Source organism: Microcaecilia unicolor, chromosome 2, assembly GCF_901765095.1.
Source record: "Microcaecilia unicolor chromosome 2, aMicUni1.1, whole genome shotgun sequence".
In the NCBI taxonomy this organism is placed as follows: Eukaryota; Metazoa; Chordata; class Amphibia; order Gymnophiona; family Siphonopidae; genus Microcaecilia; species Microcaecilia unicolor.
The window spans coordinates 74,744,827-74,766,199 of NC_044032.1; the positions used below are offsets into that span (position 1 = coordinate 74,744,827).

Genomic DNA, 21,373 nt, shown 5'->3' on the forward strand with positions numbered 1-21,373 from the left:
TCTTGCCATGGATTTACATACCTTTACTCCAAGCTATTTCTGTAATAGGATTATCTTTGCATTTATTCCTGTTTATGTCATTTGCTGCTACTGTAAATAAAATAAGACCCTATTTTTATAATATTTGGGTATGGAGTCAGTTTCTTTTACTATTTTGGCACAGTGGGCTTGGATTGAAGGATAAGGTGTGATACATTTACTTCTGACACTTCCCTAACCAATGCTAGTCTGATTGGGACCCATTTTTGTTATAACTTACACTATGTGACAGGTACCCCAATAACACCCCAAAACAAAGTGTATCTATTTTGTACTTACACAGCAAGAGTGTTCGACCATGCAAGGGTTGCGGCAATTAGTGCAAACCAGTGGCATTTAGAAGCCATACTCTATATTGCACTCTATAAAGGTCTTTTTAAAGAATCCTGAGGAAGGCACTCTCAATAAACTTGATTTCAATATTGGATGTCTTCGGTCTGTTCCTTGAACAGCCTTATTCTTTTCCAACTCTTCTCCTAATTCTGAGATTGTCCATGGGACTTTGTTATTCTTTCTACTTTAGTGGTTGCGTTGCATAAGGAGGGTAAGCCAGAAAAGCTATATGGCAGCTACCATTCAAATTGTTATTTTAAATTCTAATGTGAAAATATTCGTTAAGGTAAATTGCCAGAATACCAATGCATCATTTACATACCGCTATATCACCATAATAGGGTCCAACGCAGTTTACATCAAACAGAACAGTATATCATTTCTACATCATAAAAATACAGTTACCATCAGAATTCAATTAATTATGAAAGCCAGAAAATCCTGCTGTTCATCTACTACTATTAAATAAAAAAAGTTTTAAGTTTCTTACGAACAGCAAAATAATTCAGCTCAGTTCTGATACTCAAAGGAAATGAATTCAAATAAAAGATAGAATAAGAAAAAAATAGTATCAGCTATCCTAGAGAATCTCAAGCCCATAAAAGTTGGAAGCTGGAAGCTGAAAAATCATCAAATTATGCAGACGATAAGTCCTGAAAAGAGGTATAAGGACCAAATTGTGACTAGAACAGATGTAAGGCCATAAATAGCTTGAAATATACAAACAGATTTAAACAATATTCTTTCACGAAATAGAAGTCAATGCAAACTTGCTATGAGATGAAATAATATCAAATTTTCTCAGTCTAAAAATTAACCTAGCTGAAGTATTTTGGAAAAGTTGAAGTTTCCTTAATTTAGTAGAAAGACCTAGATATAACACATTACAATAGTTCAAATGTGCCAATAAAAACATCTGAACCAACAATGTAAAGGCAGTTTGTTCAAAATAAGATTTAACTAATCTTAATTGCTTAAGTACATAAGTACATAAGTAGTGCCATACTGGGAAAGACCAAAGGTCCATCTAGCCCAGCATCCTGTCACCGACAGTGGCCAATCCAGGTCAAGGGCACCTGGCACGCTCCCCACGCTTCAGTTTAAATATTGCTTTGTTTCAAAGCTGATTACTTTAAAGAGCATAAGTCAGCTGAGAGTCAAGGCTCCCTCCCAAATATAAGAGCAATTTTATAAAGGATGCTAAAAGTTAGGCACCAAGATGCAGAGTACTAAGCATTAATTCTCTAACGGCATCTGGGTGCCCAGATTCCATTATAGAATACTAACTCAGGTCGGCATTTATATGCCAACATTTAGGCACTCACTTATGCCATGTCAATTGCACGCATAAATGTGAGCACCTAAATGCAGCAGCTTAGCACATAAACTTATAGTATACTGTAAGTTTCATACATGACCCACCCATATGCTTGCTTTCATTGCATTTATGCACTAAGCAAGTTGTATGTTTATCCTACATAATAATTCTCACCTCCAACATTCTGACCTGCCACGGACCGTGGCTCCCTCGGAGTTGGTCAGGAAGGCTCCGTAGATCAGACTGATGTCACTGGCCGCATTATGACGTGACCCTAGCAGACCAACTCCGAGGGAACCATGGTTCCAGGCAAGAAAGCAAGTTGGAGGTGAGAATTACTGGTAGTGCTGCTGAAGGAGCTCCGTTGACGATAATGGTGCTGCAAACATCCCCTCCCCCTTCTGTCGTTTCAGGAGCCCCCTCCCACTCTCCACCCCTCTCTGGTCCTCCCCTTCGTAACAGCTTTCTGCTTAGAAGTTTTTACCTCCTGCATGCAGGGACGCCGCTTCCGTCAGCCTTTTCTTTCGCTTCCATTTCAGCTGTTCCTGTGGTCCCGCCCTTGAGGAACAGCTGAAACACAAGTGAAAGAAAAAGCTGTCGGAAGCAGCATCCCTGCGTGCAGGAGGTAAAAACTTTTAAGCATACAGCTCTTACGAAGGGGAGGGCCAAACAGGTGGGGAGTGGGAGGGGGGTCCTGGAACGCGGATGGGAAGAAGAGGGGGAGGGGGGTTCTGCAAACTCTCTGTCTCAAACACTCTCGGTCTCACAACGAGTCTGTGTATCGCACACATACTCTCACACTCGCTCTCTCTCACACACACTGTATCTGTGTGAAACACACTCTCTCTCTCTCACACTCACTGTGTCTCACATACGCACTCGCACACACTGTCATTCTCACACACACACTCCGAGAAAAATCTTGCTAGCGCCCGTTTCATTTGTGTCAGAAATGGGCCTTTTTTACTAGTATTATAGAATACTGCTGAGTGTTCAACTAGAACTTAACGGGAGTAGTACAGAATACAATCATTTATGCACTAGTATTCTATAACTTAACGCGCACAAGTGTCACCTAACTTTAGGCAACCTGTTATAGAAGTACAGGGATAATGTTTAAGCTAATACGCCTGGAACAAATAGGTTTCATAAAAGGAAGGCAAATTAACAATAATGTAAAGAGGGCAGTGAATGCTCGGTATAACTTGTGTTATAAGGCACCCGCTCTCTGTGTGGTGCTCGACACCAAGAAAGCATTTGACCAGGTGGAGTGGAGCCTCTTGTTCACTGTTATCAGGGAGAGGAATGGCCAGAAGGAAAAGGGAGGTGATAATGCCTTTATATAAGTCTCTGGTGAGACACGTGTACAGTGTGGAGGAGTGGTCTAGTGGTTAGGGTGGTGGACTTTATACAATATGTAAGCCACATTGAGCCTGCCATGAGTGGGAAAGCGTGGGGTACAAATGTAAAAAAAAAAAAAAAAAAAGATAAAACAGGATGGCGTTGGTCCAGAGGATGACTACTAAAATGATCAGTGGTCTTCGTCATAAAGCATATGGGGACAGACAAAGATCTCAATTTGTATACTCTGGAAGAAAGGAAGGCAAGTAGAGAGATATGATGGAGATGTTCAAATACTACAATGGCATAAATGCACAGAAGGCGAGTCTCTTTCTATTGAAAGGAAGTTCTGGGATACAATACAATCTCATCTCTTTATTTCGCAGAACACCTATAAAGGATTACATAAAGAGACTAGTCATTACTACGAATTGCAATATTCAGTACACAATATTGAATTTAACACATGGAGCCTTAAAACCCCAAATCAAGAAGTTTCAGCAGGCCCTATTAAAAACTTGACGAACAAAAAAGTTTTCAATTTCTTTCTAAAACACACATACCATTTCCAGTTTCTCTAATATAAGCAGGGAGAGTATTCTAATACTTTGATACTTGAAAAGGGAGGGACAGTTCAAATAATCGTTTGTCTCTCTCCAATTGGTCATGGAAAATGGGATACAAATTGTTTGTACACATTTTTAGTCTTATGTTTATCAGATGAGTCATATAAAAATCAGCTTGACCACGCAAAATTTTAAACATCGATATGCCTAGTTTAAATAAAACAGGCTTCTAAAGTAATGAATGCAACTTAATCAATAAAAGTGTGACTGTCAGACTTAGAAGGTGAAAGGGGACAGACTCAGGAGAAACCTAAGGAAATACTTCTTCACGGAAATGGTGGTGGAGATGAAGACTGTATCTGAATTCAAGAAAGCTTGTGAAAAGTACACTGGATCTCTAAGTGAGAGGAAAGAATAGATGGCATGGATAGGAAAACTGAATAGACCATATGGTCTTTATTGGCCTTCATTTTTCTCTGTTTCAGTATGGGTAATAGGAATTTGCAATTAACAGAGGGTGACCGTTATCTCATTTCTTGTTTGCCATAGCCACTAAAGCCCTGGCAGTATAACTCAGGAGGAACAAACTCATAAGTACATAAGTAATGCCACACTGGGAAAAGACCAAGGGTCCATCAAGCCCAGCACCCTCCCAATAACAGCGGCCAATCCAGGCCAAGGGTACCTGGCAAGCTTCCCTAACGTACAAACATTCTATACATGTTATTCCTGGAATTCTGGATTTTTCCCAAGTCCATTTAGTAGTGGTTTATGGACTTGTCCTTTAGGAAACTGTCTAACCCCTTTTTAAACTCTGCCAATGAGAGACAGAGAATTATGCTTGACAGTGTGAGGGTCTATAGGAAATTACAGCTCCCTCTTAACAGCACTGCTTCCAAGACAAAGTCATAGAGCCACCTTAAGTCAGACTACAGAGCAGGGAGGGCATGGTCAAAGCAGAAAAAGCACAGCTCAGTCAAGGAGGACCAGAGGAAAGAAGAGAAGTCCTCCACCTTATGCTACAGAATCTCTAATCAGGTAGGCCAAGTTTATCTAGGAACCCTACTAAATTGTGATTTTGGAACCCAGGGACAAGCCTGCCCTGACTGTGCTGAATACTAAAAGACAGAACTTTAACTCTGGGATTCCAGGCCAGAGAAGTCTGTATTTGCTGCCTCTTGAGAGAGTAGGAGCAAGTCACAGGAGAAGGTTCTTTTAGAGCAAGGACACACTTTTTTTGTATGTGGACTTCTCAACAGCATGATCAAGGAAACTGTAAAAATGATTAGAGGAAGGAAAAAGTCTCAAAGAGCTCTAATAACTTAGCCTGCACGAGCTATAGTGGTTCATCAGCGGCATAAAAACCTTCCTCTATTAACCCCAAAACAAGAAGGCGAAGACTTTTACTTAGTTCTTAGAGGCATTCTCAATCATTGAATGGAAAGTACATGTAACTTAACTTTGCTGTTGCAACTTCTGATGGTGCCATAAAGCCAGTGGAAATCACTCAACAGTAAATCGGTAACTGACGATGGCCAACATTTCAAAAATTGCATCAGGGTCAGTGGTTTACTTTTGCTCCTTATACTGGTTGCATTCGGCTCCCACCTGGGATAGTTGCAACAGAAAAGTTAAATGTACTTTCCATTCAATGATTGAGAATACCTCCAAGGATCAGTGGCATAGCCAGACTTGACAATGGGGGGGGGGGGGGGGGGGGGGGGCAGAGTGCTTAACATGAGGGGACATTAGGCATATAAGTGTGAGTAATGCTTGGTATACTCCTAAATAATGTCTTACCATGCACTTGATGACAGATTTTTTTTTCCAGTATATTTTTATTTTACATTTATATTTAACATAAATGTTTAACCATTATCACAACTTAATTAACAGGAAAACAAATAGATTTAACAAAAGGAAAAAAAAAAAGTTATTTTCACTTTGTCCACATATTTGGATCCAAGTACTAGGAAATAAAACAATACTAAGAAAATATATTATCAATAGAGCAATAGAGAGCCGGATATTCGCAGCCGATATACAGCAAGATCAGTTAATAGATGTGACCAAGGTATCTGTAACACCCTCTTTAGAATTAATATATTCCAACAGTTTCTATGGGTCAAAAAAGACAGTTATTTGAATTTAGCAAAATTAAACACCTGCAAGGGAATTTCAACACAAACGTACCACCCAAATTAAGAATTCTAGGTTTTAAAACTAAGAATTCTGTCCTTTTTTGTGTTTCCCTGGCTAAGTCAGGAAAAATTTTTATTTTTGCACCCAAAAGCTCTGCATTCATGTGGCGAAAGTAAGTTCGAAAAATATTATTTTTGTCTGGTTCTAAGGCAAAAGTTACTAGAAGGGTAGTCCATTCCGTTATTACTTCCAGGGAGCTTTCTAGAAATTCAGTCAAGTTCATATCAGATTGAAGTCGTGTAGTAGATCTAAAAGTTCCCGTGATATATTGGGCTCTGACTATGGGTGGATAACCCTCAGTCGGAATTCCCAATACTCCACCAAAATATTTCCTTAGCAAATCAAGAGCTGAGTGGCGACTTACGAAAATTTAAAAACCTCAGATTATTTTTTCTTCCTTGGTTCTCCAAGTACTCCAACTTACAAACTTGCACATCTCTGTCCTTAATAGCCAATGAAGAAAAACTTTGTAAACGGACTATCTCCCCTTCTACTGATTCAATTCTATGCAAATAATTTTCAACATTATCAGACAAAACTTGAAAAGTGTTTCAAATCCACGATTTCTCCTTTAAAAGTATTAGATACTTGAAGGAGGGAGGTATTTAAACCCTGAATCACATTCCATAAAAGTTCTAATGTTACCACAGCAGGTCTCCTCAATTCTCCGTTGCTTCTAGGAGTAGAGCCCTGGGTAGGAGGGAAAGCAAGCCTGGTTCTCCTCTGAAGATTCTCTTCCCAGGGTTTGCGTAGTCATGGGTCCTCCTCTTTCAGTGGTAGAAGCCTGACCCGTCGGGCGCCCCAGCACGCTGTGACCCCGTTGGCACGTATCCACTACCCAGCATTGGAGGAGCTGTGTAAGAGGGAGGACAGAGTGAAACTCCCTCTACACTACGGTCCGCTTCCAAGGATGCGGATACTGTCGAAGCGAACACCTGGTCTCCTAGCCTCCGAACTCCGAAGCTTTCCAAGGTGGTCTGGCAGATGGTTGGGGTTTCCACAGGACTTGCGGAGGTTAGTAACCTTGGTTTCCCTTTCCTTTTCCCCATGTCAAACACCAGGAAAATTTCCAATCAGGATCCACACACTGGTGTTCAGGAGCTTTATGAAGCCACGTCTGCTCTAGTCGCCAACTTGGATCATTGCTCGATGACAGATTTCTAGGTAAACAGTCTATCCTGCACCAAATAGAAACTCTATACATACTTATGGAAACTTTGGGCTTCTTTTACAAAGCCATAGTAGTGACTTCCAGTAAGGAAAATGCAGGGGAAAAACAAGTGCAACATACATTAACACATTTGCATAGGTTGGAACACAAAAGGCAGACTGGAATAACTTGGACTCTACTCCCTAAGGCGGTGATGGCGAACCTATGGCATGCGTGCCAGAGAGGGCACGCAGAGTCCTCTCCCTTGGCACGCGCGCCAGTCGCTGGTCCGCTCCATCCACTCTCCCTCCCTACCACCAAGCACCACGCCCTCATGGGAGGGACCAGAGCTTGAGAGCGAGACAGAAGGGAAGCGCGCCGAGTGAAGACTACGCTTTTCATTGCCGCTGCCGACACTGCCTTAACCCGGTACGTTTTTTCAAGTTCAGAGGAGGAGGAGGAAGGGGGCCCTGGAGCTGGGAGAGAGGAAGGACGGGCGGGCTGATGCTTGTTTGGAAGAGGGAGGGAGCGAGGGCAAGCGGCGTGGTGCTTGGTGGGAGGGAGGGAGGTCGGCCTGGTGCTGGGTGCTGCTGCGTGGTGGGAGGGAGGGAGGCCTGATGCTGGGTGCTGCTGGGTGGGTGGGAGGCCTAATGCTTAATGCTGGGAGGGAGGGAGGCCTGGTGTTGGGTGCCGCTGGGTGCTGCTGGGTGCTGGGTGGGTGGTTGGGAGGGAGGCCTGATTCTGGGTGCTGCTGGGTGGGTGGGAGGCCTAATGCTTAGTGCTGGGAGGGAGGGAGGCCTGGTGTTGGTTGCCGCTGGGTGGGAGGGAGGGAGGCTTGATGGTGGGTGCTGGGTGGGTGGTTGGGAGGGAGGGAGGCCTGATGCTGGGTGCTGGGAGGGAGGGAGGCCTGATGCTGGGTGCTGAGTGGGTGGGAGGGAGGGAGGCCTAGTGCTAGGTGGGAGGGCTGGCGGCCTGATGCTGGGTGGGAGGGAGGGCAAGAAATGAAAAAAGGAGGACAGTAAAGAAATAAATGGAGGCAAGAAATGAAGAAGAAAGGAGGAAAGTAAAGAAATAAATGGAAAGGAAGCCCTGGAAACGGAGTTAAGAGAATAGATAGAGAGCAGCAGAATCAGCGACTAGGACCAATATGGATAGAAAAACAAAATCACCAGACAACGAAGGTAGAAAAAATCATTTCATTTTAGTGTTTGGAATATGTCCAATTTGAGAATTTACATCTGCTGTCTTATTTTGCACTGGGTATACTGGAGCTGTAACAACTTACAGAAATGATTTATAGTGAAAGAAAATCATGTTATTTTTTTCTCCTATACTAGTATAATATTTTCAATGATGTCTGTTTATATGCGCCATGGGTGGTGTAAGGGGGTGTGGCTATCATAGGGGTGGAGTCATATGTGGTGACCCGCCCATGAGTACCGGCACTTCGCGATAAATAATTAGATTTTAGGTTGCTGTTTGGGCACTCGGTCTCTGAAAGGTTTGCCATCACTGCCCTAAGGTGTCCCTGTTGGGAGTTCTGCCCAGCAGTGTCTCCAAAACCATTAGATAAACTATTGCTCAGCCTATAGTTTACAACAAAGATTACTTTCAAAAGAGCACTGAAAAATAAAGATGGACCCTGCTTTGGACCTGGTTGGAGTCTGTGCATAGTTAACACAATAAAAAAAAATTACAGCCTTTGTAATAGGCACAAGAGAATTTAGAAAAAAAAGATGGGCATGAGTCACATGGTAGCAAGTGTGGCATATAAGAGGTGCCACTCTAGTATGTAAAGACACAGGCGAGGGACTGGGAAATCCCACAAGTGGAGAGATACAATCATATAATCACACTGATGGAAGTGAGAGTGGTAGTCTGGAAGATGAGGCAGGGAAGGTTAGATGTGGAGATGGGTGTAAGGGAAAATCGATGATTGGTTATTGATAGTACACTCTGAAGCCTGCAAACTGGATCTTTAGCATTTCAACTTAAGGTTTTGTTGAATCTGCAGTCATTCAGCTGCATCAAATCATTAAGTTGCTGTTACAAGAGGTTGAATGAAAACTGAACGATTAAGAAATAAAATACCTATTACAAGGAAGAAAGGAAAAGTAGGAATTAAACTAATAGGTGAAAAAGGACAAAAAATAAGATAATCTAAGTAATGTATCACAGTTTTAAGAAGTCCCAGAGCCTAATTTATTCTTTTCTATTTAAAAGTTAAAGGAGATTCGTTTCAACATTAGACATTACAGGTTATGTGAATTAGGTATCTGAATTACTTTATACAATTACTGGGTAAAACTAATCACTTTTGACAGATTGCTTTCTTCATTTTATCATTATGTTTTTAATTCCTCATTCAATATGTAATTTCTTACCAGGTTTTGGTTTAACCAGTCCTACAGATAGTATTGTTTCACTAAGACCATCAAAGTAAGCAAGATCACCCCTGTAAATAACATAACAAGAGATAGCAATTAATATATGGTTATTACAATTATTATTAGCATTTGTATAGCGCTACCAGACGCAAGCAGCGCTGAACACCTGATATATGCACAAACCCAAATTTATATCTTTTTTTTTTTTTTTTTTTTGATACATTTGTACCCCGCGCTTTCCCACTCATGGCAGGCTCAATGCGGCTTACATATTGTATACAGGTACTTATTTGTACCTGGGGCAATGGAGGGTTAAGTGACTTCCCCAGAGTCAAGTCTTGACACAAATTTTCGATTGGATTACAGGTCTGGGCTTTGACTAAGCTACTCAAGGACATTCATTTTCTTCTTCCTGAGCCGCTCCATTTTTGCTTTAGCTTTGTACTTAACATCACTGTCCTGCTGAAAAAAAAAAATCTTCCTCCCAGTCCCAAGTCTATGGCAGACCGTAACAGGAGGATATGCATATAATTTTGCATCATTCATTTTTCCCCTCAGTCTTCACAAGCCAACTTGCTCCCAACTACTGAAGAGTAACCCTACAACATGCTGCTGCCACCACTATGCTTTACTGTAGGAATGGTGTTAGGGTGATGCGCTGTGAGTTTTATGCCACACATCCCTTAGCATGAAGGCCAAAAAAAATCTACTTTGGAATCAGCAGACCATAAAGCCTTCTTCCATATGAGTGCAGCATCTCCAAAGTGTTTATTTGCAAATCCCAAGTAGCACATCTTTTGTGACCATCTCTGGGAAAAGATGACTGAAGTAGTGGATCCAAAATGTTAAGAATGGGCATTTTTTCATGTCATGGGTCCATAAGCACTCTGAAAAAGTTACATCTTTGAACTTCTATAACTTTTTTTTTCATATAAAAAAGAAAGGGTTTGGATTGTTAGTTACAAATTGTTTGAGCTAACAGAATTCATTAAAACCTCAGGACTTTTTGTTTCTGGTGACTTTAGTCACCTTTCCTAGAAATGATCACATTTGTATTTTTTTAGCAGTGGCTTGCTTCTTGCCACCCTTCTATTCAGGCTATATTTACAAAATAATCTGTTTTATATGTATATTTCTGACACCAAATCATCTTACTTCTATTTCTAGGATTCAATTTGTCATCTACAAGTTTACCTCATTGACTGTATTTATTCTTATGTTTTATAATTTCATTACTATTAAGCTGTACACCACCTTGGACAAATCTCTTCATAAAGGGCAGTTAAGAAATCCTAATAAATAAAACATAATGGCTAGTAACAGTTTAGGACTATTAGCCACCAACTCAAAGAGAGTGCTTGAAACAGTTCACACCAGTATAATATAATAGAAATTTTTGTGTACACAAAAATTTCTATTATATTATACTGGTGTGAACTGTTTCAAGCACTCTCTTTGAGTTGGTGGCTAATAGTCCTGGTTTGTGTGTATATGTCATTGGATGTTACCAGAGATATTGATATTGTGGATTCATTTTCTGTTAGTAACAGTTTAGAGCAATGGCTTCCAAACCCATCATGAGTACCCCAGAGCCAGTATGGATTTCAGTATAAGAAACCATAAAAAGAAGTGGTTGTCTCCAAAACAGACTATTAATAATCTAGACTAGAAAAGTGCACTGGGGTCCAACTTGGCCATGTTTTGGTAAATGCCTGATGGTATTTCCATTATTGTTTTATAATTTTTAATTTTTCTTATGTATGTTGCTCTGTTTTTAGAGTACATAATTTGCCCCTGATGCAGTGTTGGGCCCTCAATAAACTTTTCTAGTCCAAATTATTTAAAAAGTCTGTTTTGGTTTTTTTTGGTTACTTTTGTACCCCGCGCTTTCCCACTCATGGCAGGCTCAATGCGGCTTACATGGGGCAATGGAGGGTTAAGTGACTTGCCCAGAGTCACAAGGAGCTGCCTGTGCCAGGAATCAAACTCAGTTCCTCAGTTCCCCAGGACCAAAGTCCACCACCCTAACCACTAGGCCACTCCTCCAGTTGGCAACAACTATCACTTTTCTGGTTTCTGCTCCTTGATATAGTTGGCCTCTTGTGTGTTTGGTTTTCAGTATATCCACAATCAATTATATGTAAGAGATATACCTGCATATACAAATTTTTCTTATGCATACTCATTATGGATATCTGGCTGTGGGAAGTCCCGAGGACTAGACTGTGATCTACTCATTTAGACAGTGTTTAATGAACATACATACTTAGGGACATATTCAGTAAACAGTGCCTAAAGATAGGCACCAAGATACAGAGTATTAAGAACAAATTCTGTAATGGCAGTTCCACACGGAACTGCTGTTATAGAATACTAGTAAAAAAGGCCCGTTTCTGACACAAATGAAACGAGCGCTAGCAAGGCTTTCCTCGGAGTGTGTATGTTTGAGAGAGTGTGTGTGAGAGTGACTGTGTGAGAGAGAGAGAGAGTGAATGTGCGAGTGTGTGTGTGACAGAGAGAGAGTGAGACTGGGTGCGAGTGTGTCTGTGAGAGAGTGTGTGTGTGTGTGAGCACGAGAGTGTGTGCTAGGGCCCCCCCCCTCCCTCCCAGTTTCAGGGTCCCCCTCCCTCCCGCCCTCTAAGTTCCAGGACCGTCCTCCCCTCCCTCCGAGTTCCAGGGTTGTTGTCCCTCTCCCTCCCTCCTAGTTCCAGGGTCGTCCCCACCCTGCCTCTCTCCGAGTTTCAGGGTCTCCTCCCTCCCCTGCATTATGCTTTCTCCCCTGCATTCATCCATATGCAAGCAATGTCCTCTGTGCCCTGCCCCCTCCATCCATCCATGTGTAGCATCTCTCCCCTGCCCCCTCCACCTCCCTCCGAGTTCCAGTGTCCCCCCTTCCCTCTGTCCCTCCCTCCCAGTTCCAGGGTCCCATGGAACTGGGAGGGAGGGGGTACGGAGAACGTTGGAGGAGTGACGTCAGCAGGTGGTTACAATCCCAGTGACACACATTGGAACGTTGGAGGAGAATGTTGGAGGAGTGATGTCAGCAGGTGGTTACGATCCCAGTGAGACACATTGGAATGGGAAGAGCAAATTATTATATTAGACTAGCTTAAGCCTGCATTCTTGTGCCTACCTACTGGCATTCAAGCGAGTAAATGTAGGTATTCTATAAATTTGCGCTTGAATGCTGGCCAGGCCCCTGACCCGCTCATGCTCCTCCCATATTCACACCCCATTAGGACATAAGAACAGCCATACTAGATCAGACCAATGGTCCACCTAGTCTACTATCCTGCTTCCAACAGTGGCCAATCCAGGTCACAATTACCTGGCAGAAACCCAATTAATAGCAACACTCCATGCTACCAATCCCAGGGTCAAGCAGTGGCTTTCCTCATGTCTATCTCAATAACAGTAATTTGTCCAAACCTTTTTTAAACCCAGATACACTAACTGCTGTTAACACATCCTCTGGCAGCGAGTTCCAGAGGAACTATTCCTTGAGTGAAAAATTATTTCCTCCTATTTGTTTTAAAACTACTTCCATGTAATTTCACTGAGTGTCTCCCAGTCTTTGTACTTTTGAAAGAGTGAAAAATCGATTCATTTTTACCTTTCTACACCACTCAGAATTTTGCAGACCTTAACCATATCCCCCCTAAGCCTTCTCTTTTCCAAGTTGAAGAGCCCTAACCTCTTTAGCCTTTTACATTATGAGAGGAGTTCCATCCCCTGTATCATTTTGGTCTCTCTTCTTTGAATCTTTTCTAATTCCGCTATATCTTTCTTGAGATACGGCAACCAGAATTGAACTCAATACTCAAGGTAAGGTCGGACTGTGGAGCAATACAGAGGCATTATAATATTCTTGGTCTTATTTTGCATCCCTTTCCTAATAATTCCTATCGTCCCATTTGCTTTTTTTGGCCACTGCTGAACACTGGGCAGAAGATTACAGCGTATTGTCTACAGTGACACCTAGATCTTTTATTTCCAGGTTCTTGATATATTGCACGGGGTCCAAACATGGCTGCTAAGCAGTTTACAATTCAATAAAATCTGGAGGCAGTGAAACAAAAGGGAAGGGGTAGAAGAAGTACACATCAACTGAAGGCCTCAGAGAATAAATGCGTTTTCAGCAGGGCTTTAAATTTGACAAACGATGGTTTCAGACACAGATGGGAGGGCAAGGCATTCCAGACAGAGGGACCGATGAAACTGAAGGAGGAGTCTCAGGAAATTGTCAATCACAAGGACGGAAGAGAGGAGATAATCAGAAGGTTCATATTGGAAGAGCGGAGGGAGCAAGAGGGGGTATAGGGAAGCAGAACAGAATAAAAATAAGCAGGTGCTGAAGGGAGGCAGGACTTAAACAGGAGACAGAGTATCTTGAAGTTTATGCGTACCGAAACAGGGAGCCAGTTCTCTGAACAAAGAAGAGGTGTGACATGATCACTTCTAGGGGCCGAGGAGGAACTTACTGCTGTTGATTGGATAAGCTGAAGACGCTTAAGCAAGTATTGGGGGAGACCAGAGTAAGGTGAGTTACAGTAGTCAATTCGAGAGATGATGATAGACAGAAAGAGAGACTGGAGAAGAGAAAGATCCAGGACAGAGTGAAGAGAACAGATTTGGTGTAGAGCAAAGAAGGCAGAACAGGAAACAATCAATTTGGGGCTTAACAGTAAGTTCTGAGTCAAAGGTAACTCCCAAAATATTAACAGTGTCGGAAAGTGAGAGAAGGTGATTTGCTATTGTGGGTGGAAAGGGAAGAACAGTGCCTGAGTTGGGGGAAGACAATGGATTCACATTTGGAGGAATTGAGAGCCAAGCGACTGTCTTTCAGCCAGGAAGAAACATGTCAAAGACAGTTCATGGTGGAGAAAACTGAAGAGTCAGTCACTTTACACAGGATTTGAACATCATCAGCAGGCACACAACCCTTTCCTGTGTTGTCAATGGTCAAGAGGGGGTGAGAAAACTATTGAAGAGTGAGAGAGCTAGGATCAATCCCTGGGGGCACACCGTAGACAAGCGTAGGTAGGAGAGAATGTAGAATTATGACAAGTTGGAAGGTGCAGCCAAAGAGGCAGCTTGTGAACCAGGACAGAACTGTGCCATGTAGGCCAAGGGAGTGTAGAACTGCAAGAAGAAAGTGATGGACGACCATATCAAAAGCAGAAGAAAGATCCAGTGAGACAACAATGACAGAATGATGTTGATCTAGGGCTATGTGAATGGTGTTATAGAAAGAGAGAAGCAAAGTCTCTGTGCTGTGTTGGCGGCGGAACTCAAATTGAAAAGGATGTAACACAGTGTGCTCAAGAAACTCTTCTAACTGAAAAAGGACTGATTTCTCAAGAATTTGTTTAGAAAAGGGGCAGGTTGGAGAGAGGACAAAGGTTGGCAGGGAGAGATGAGTCCAAACTGGGCTTTTTAAGCAGTGGGCGAGTCAGGGCATGCTTCCATGGAAAGGGCAACCTGGAGTGTATGAGGGGAAAAAGCCAAAAGTGCGCGGGCCAAGGATCAAAGGAGGATGAGGACAGAGTACTGCTGAAGTGGAGGGGAGATTGAAGGAAGACCATGAGAAATCAAGGGATAGAGACAGGGGGAGGAAACAGAGATGGCGTCCATGGAGATTGGGGCGGGGATGGGTTGAGGGGGTGGCAAGGACTGGCGAAAGGTGTCCAAGCAAGGACCAAATCGTCAAGAGGGAGAAGGGAGGGGTCATAGAATGGGAAGATTGTGAAAGATGGGGCAAACTCTGCCAAGATAAAGTGCACACATTGAAGGCAATGAACAGCAACCTGGAGCTTCTTCGAGAAACAGTCACGTTTAGCTTTCTGCAAAGCTATGCAAAAATTACAAAAAGCAGCACAAAAAGCATCAAGGGATTGCGAGGAACAGCGTCTACGCCATTTGTGTTCAGCACATTGAGGGTAGTGCTGCAACAGACGAAGCTGTGTGGAAAACGATGGAGAGAAGGAACGGCAGGAACCAGTCGGGAAACGAAGGGGGGCATGGTCATCAATCAAATGGTGAGGGGCGGAAGTGATCACATTAGCCTGTGTATCCAAGAACAGACAGGAAACAGGAGGAGAGAGAGAGGGAAGTGAAGAGGAAAGATGAGACACAGCGTCATCAATGAGAGCCTGATAGGACAAAGGACAAAGGGCAAGAGAGAGAAGAGGAACAAACATGAGAAACAAAGTGAAAAGAAGATGGCAAGGTGGTCCGACCATGGGAGCTGTCACGAAAAAAGGGAAGAAGGGACAAGAGAAATATGAGAAGTGAAAACCAGATCAAGTGTGTTCCCGGTCGAGTGAGTAGGAAAACAGACATGTTGAGTGAGACAATGGAGGAAGCAACTGAGAAGAAAAGAAAAAGAGGACGCCTCAAACGGGACAAATTAAAGTCACCTTGAAGGAGAAGCAGAGCATGAAAGGTAGAAGACTCGGAGGTGAAGGACATTAGTTCGTCCATAGATGAGCCACACAGAGATAGCAGCCGATAAACCAGTGCTAAAGTAAAAGGAGGAAGAGGTAACCACATGAAGCATGAAAATGTTAGCCATAGGCGGTGGGTTAGAGAGGCAAATGGAGACACGGAGAATGGAAGAGAACAGACAAGCAACACCTCCGCCACGACAGGAAGAGTGGGGTGTGTGCAGAGATAGAATGCCAGGCAGGCAAGCTTCAAGGAGAGTGGTCGAGTCTCCCAGACGAAGTCAGGTCTCGGTAATACATAGGATGTCCAAGTCCTGTGTAGAGAATAAGTCACATAGAGGCATATTTTCAAAGCACTTAGCCTTCCACTAGCCCTGACTCCCAACCACTAGCCCCGCCTCCCTCCACCGGCTCTGCCACCCAATCTCTGCTAAGCTTCTGAGGATTCATTCCTTCTGAACAGGATTCCTTTATGTTTATCCCACGCATTTTTGAATTCTGTTACTGTTTTCATCTCCACCACCTCCCGAGGGAGGGCATTCCAAGTATCCACCACTCTCTCCATGAAAAATACTTTCTGACATTTTTCTTGAGTCTGCCCCCCTTCAATCTCATTTCATGTCCTCTAGTTCTACCGCCTTACCATCTCCGGAAAAGGTTCGTTTGCGGATTAATACCTTTCAAATATTTGAACGTCTGTATCATATCACCCCTGTTTCTCCTTTCCTCCAGGGTACACATGTTCAGGTCAGCAAGTCTCTCCTCATATGTCTTGTAACGCAAATCCCACACCATTTTTGTAGCTTTTCTTTGCACCACTTCAATTCTTTTTACATCCTTAGCAAGATACAGCCTCCAAAACTGAACACAATACTCCAGGTGAGGCCTCACCAACAACTTATACAGGGGCATCAACACCTCCTTGCTTCTGCTGGTCACACCTCTCTCTATACAGCCTAGCAACCTTCTAGCTAAGGCCACCGCCTTGTCACACTGTTTCTTCGCCTTCAGATCCTCAAATACTATCATCCCAAGATCCTTCTCCCCGTCTATACATATCAGACTCTCACCGCCTAACACATATGTCTCCCGTGGATTTCTACTCCTTAAGTGCATCACTTTGCATTTCTTCGCATTGAATTTTAATTGCCAAACCTTAGACCATTCTTCTAGCTTCTGCAGATCCTTTTTCATGTTTTCCACTCCCTCCTGGGTGTCCACTCTGTTACAAATCTTAGTATCATCCGCAAAAAGACAAACTTTACCTTCTAACCCTTCGGCAATGTGACTCACGAATATATTGAACAAAATCGGCCCCAGCACCGATCCCTGAGGCACTCCACTACTCACCCTTCCCTCATCCGAGCGAACTCCATTAACCACCACCCTCTGGCATCTGTCCGTCAACCACTTCCTAATCCAGTTCACCACGTCGGGTCCTATCTTCAGCCTGTCCAGTTTAATCAAGAGCCTCCTGTGGGGAACCGTGTCAAAAGCTTTGCTGAAATCTAAGTAGATTACGTCTATAGCATGTCCATGATTCAATTCTCTGGTCACTCAGTCAAAGAATTCAATGAGATTCATTTGGCACGATTTACCTTTAGTAAAACCATGTTGTCTCGGATCTTGCAACTTATTGGCTTCCAGGAAATTCACTATCCTTTCCTTCAGCATCGCTTCCATTACTATTCCAATAACCGAAGTGAGGCTTGCCGGCCTGTAGTTTCCAGCTTCTTCGCTATCACTTTTGTGAAGAGGGACCACATCCGCCATTCTCCAGTCCCACGGAACCTCTCCCGTCTCTAAGAATTTATTAAACAAATCTTTAAAAGGCCCCGCCAGAACCTCTCTGAGCTCCCTCAATATCCTGGGGTGGATCCCGTCCGGTCCCATGGCTTTGTCCACTGTTAGATTTTCTAGTTGTTCAAACACACTCTCTTCCGTGAACGGTGCTTTATCCACTCCATTCTCATATGTACTTTTGCCAGTCAACTGCGGTCCTTCTCCAGAATTTTCTTCAGTGAAAACAGAACAAAAGTATCTATTTAGCAAATTTGCTTTTTCTTCATCATTATCTACATAGCGGTTCACAGAATCTTTCAGTCTCACAATTCCCTTTTTAGTCTTCCTCCTTTCACTAATATACCTGAAGAAATTTTTGTCACCCCTCCTTACATTTCTAACCATTTGTTCTTCCGCTTTCACCAGACATATCTCTCTCTTGTCTTCTTTCAGTTTCATCCGGTATTCCTCTCCTTGTTCCTCTTCTTGAGTTTTTCTGTATTTCAGGAACGCCAACTCTTTAGCCTTTATTTTCTCAGCCACTTGCTTGGAGAACCATACCGGTTTCCTTTTTTTCTTGCTTTTATTTACTCTCCTTACATAAAGGTTTGTGGCCATATTTATAGCTTCCTCCCAGCCCATCAGCTCCTTCCTCAGGTATTCCCACATTTTACTAAAGTCAGCATGCTTGAACTCCAGGACTTTGAGTTTTGAGTGGCCACCCTCCACTTCAGCTGTCATATCAAACCAAGCTGTTTGATGGTCACTGCTGCCCACTGTCACGTCTGTGGCTGTGACCACCCTCAGCCTTACCTTCTTTTCTGGGGGTCAGCAGCTCTGCTGGCTTCTGTGTTAGTCTTGTCTCTGTCCTGGTGTGCTGGCTGCTTTCAGCATGAACCTGATTGCTTCACTAGACCTCACCTGTGTGGGCTATGTCTCTCTAGGGAGCCAGCATCTAAGATGGCTGCCACCGGCTCTGTGCCAGCTTCCAAGATGGCTCCTGCTTGTCTTTCCTGTGGGCTCACTTCCTATGTGTGTCAAGCCTCTCTTTGGAGTCAGTGTACTTCCTGCTTCTGTCCTGCTGCTGGTGACTCATCAGTGAGAGCCTTCATAAGGAAGTGCTGTGCTTGCAGTCAGGGCCTTTGCATAAGTGTTATGCTCTTAGGCCAGGTCAGGTTAGTAAGTGTCTGCTGCACTACTGCTTAGCCTCTCTCTGGGTTCAAGCCCAGTTTCTTTCTGTGTCTGTGTCTCTGTTGTCCTTCCATGGGGGGTCTTCCCTGCCACTGTCTGTCTGTGGACTGAGGGTCCTTCCTGGCTTACCCTGTGTTTGGGGTGAAGCCTCTGCTCCTGGCTTACCCTGGGTTGGGGTGAAGCCTTTGTCCGGGTTTGTTCTCTGTCTGTATGCGAAGCCTCAGCCTTTGTGGGTTCCCCAGTCAGTGTGTGGACTGGCTGTGGCTTCAGACCCTTGGCCTGTTCTTCCTGGTTACTCTGTTTGCTGTGCTGCCTGCCCAAGACCCTTGGCCTGTTATTCCTGGTTTGCTCTCTTTACCCTGAGTCCTGCCTTGCCTAGCCTGTGTGCCTACCCTGCTTGTATATCCTGAGGGTATATCCTGAATCCTGTATCTGTCTGGCTAGTGTGTTTTCCTGGGCGATTATTCCTGTATCCTGTCTCCACCTAGCTAGAGGGTTTACCCTGTGGGTATTCCCGGATCCCCTTCTGCCTAGTGTGTTGCTGCCCTAGTCCTTGCTCCTGCTAGCTTCTGTACGCCTTGTGTTCCTTGGTCTATCTTCTGGGTCTTGCTAGTGGCTGTGCAGCAGCACACTGTCTGAGTCTAGTTCCGTGCCCTGTCACCCTCGTGTATCCCAGACGACCCAGGGTGGGTCCTCTGGATCTTCAGTTCCTGCCTTATCCTGCAAGTCCTGCCGGCCGCCTGCACTTCGGAGCTCAACTCCGGAGGAACGGTGGCTAGGTGCAGGTGAAGCTGTTCCTGTCTCATCTGTTCTAATTGCCTGCCTTGTACTACTCCAGTCCAGAGTTCCAGTCCCGAAGTGGTCTTGCCTGCCGCTGCTGCTCCTCGGCAGTGGCCCAAGGGCTCACGAACTCCAGTCCTGCCTCGAGGACCTGACAGAATGCCAAGGCCCTCGAGAACGCAACACCCAGGTGGGCACCCAGTCGGACATTTGACAAACTATCCCCATTTGTGAGCACCAGATCCAGCGTCGCTCCCTCCCTCGTGGGTTCCATCACCATTTGTCTGAGCAGAGCACTTTGAAAAGCATCCATGATCTATTTCTTTCTGATTCCACAGATGGAACCTTCCAATCTACATCCAGCAGATTGAAATCTCCCAGCAACATCACCTCTCTCTTCTTTCCCAACTTTTGAATATCTACAATCAGATCTTTATCTAGTTCCTCCAATTGTGTCAGAGGTCTGTAAACACCCACGTGGACAGAGGTTCTATCATCTCTTTTTAAGATGATCCATATTGCTTCTTCCTTTCCCCAAGTCCCTGTCATTTCAGTCGCTGCGATATTATTTCTCCCATACAGATCTACTCCTCCACCTTTACAACCATCTCTATCCTTCCTAAATAGATTATAGCCTGGTACGTTTGCATCCCATTCATGGGAACCATTGAGTCATGTCTCCGTGATTGCAACAACGTCTAAGTCTGCCTCCAACATCAGGGCTTGAAGGTCATGAACGATATTGCTTAGATTGCGAGCATTTGTGGTCATTGCTTTCCATCTACATTTCCGTGGAATTTTTATCTTCTGTTTAGTTTCTTGTTTAGTCTCACTTCTTGCTGTGTTGGTAAGAAGTGATTTCCTAAGATTGTTGTTTTCATTGCTTTCTTTTCTACTGACGCATCTTGTCTTTAGCTGGGGGGTGACCACTTGAAGTGAACTGCCTCCATATGCCACCCCCACCTTCTAGTTTAAATGCCTAGAAATATATTGTCTGAATTTCTCCCCAAAGATTTTTTTTTCTGCCACAGTGAGATGCAGCCCATTGTTACAGTATAGTCTTTTGTTTTTCCATGTATTGCCCCATCCTCCTTGTACCTAAACCCTTCTTGGTGACACCAGGCTTTGAGCCAGCTATTGAAATTCTCAGTACTTTGCAATCTTTTCTCTCCCTTCCCAAAGGTAGGTAGTACTTCAGAGAAAGCTATTGTTTGTATCAAAGGTTTTAACCCCTCTCCCAGCTCCTGAAAAGCTCTCTGCCTGGCAAGTGGGGTATTACTGGACAAGTCATTTGTTCCCAGGTGGATAACAACATCTGGGAACAAATGACTTGTCCAGTAAACATGCAATAAGGCCCTTGTGTCTAAGGGAGCAAGCACATGAGAGAAAGGATAGGGGTTGGGAGGGTGCTTCCGCATGAAGGGAATGGGGACAAGGAGCCAGGGATGGGGAAAAGGACCCATGGAACGGAATGGGAGTGGAGTGGATGCCAATACAGACCGGGATGGGGAAGTCAAGGGAAGTAAACTGTGGTGGAATACGGCAAAGGCAAAACCAAAACAAAAGGGACACGAGGAAGGGCAAAGTCATCCACCCAAGGAGGCACCCCAAGGAGCACAACCTGCTCCTTAGTCAGGCTCATTTCGCACGCACAACCGGCGCAGGCTCCTGGAAGGTGGGAGATTTAATTAAAGCACAGTTCATAATGTCATCTTAGCGATTAGGCAATGGGAAAAGTGAAATGCACAGTTCTGTGAAACCAGCAGAAGACCGTAGAAATTATGCAGCAGGATTATTCTTCCCAATATGCATCACCTTGCATTTGTCCACATTAAATT

At 43.9% G+C, this 21,373-nt stretch overlaps 1 protein-coding gene across 1 annotated transcript in view; it reads right to left on the reverse strand.

Moving 5' to 3' along the window:
- NUP155 (nucleoporin 155) overlaps positions 1-21,373 on the reverse strand; it is a 358,702-nt gene that overhangs the window by 289,836 nt on the left and 47,493 nt on the right. Inside the window, exon 4 of the mRNA XM_030193046.1 lies at positions 9,334-9,404. Coding sequence (XP_030048906.1) covers positions 9,334-9,404 — 71 coding nt within the window. The remainder of the gene's footprint in view (positions 1-9,333; positions 9,405-21,373) is intronic.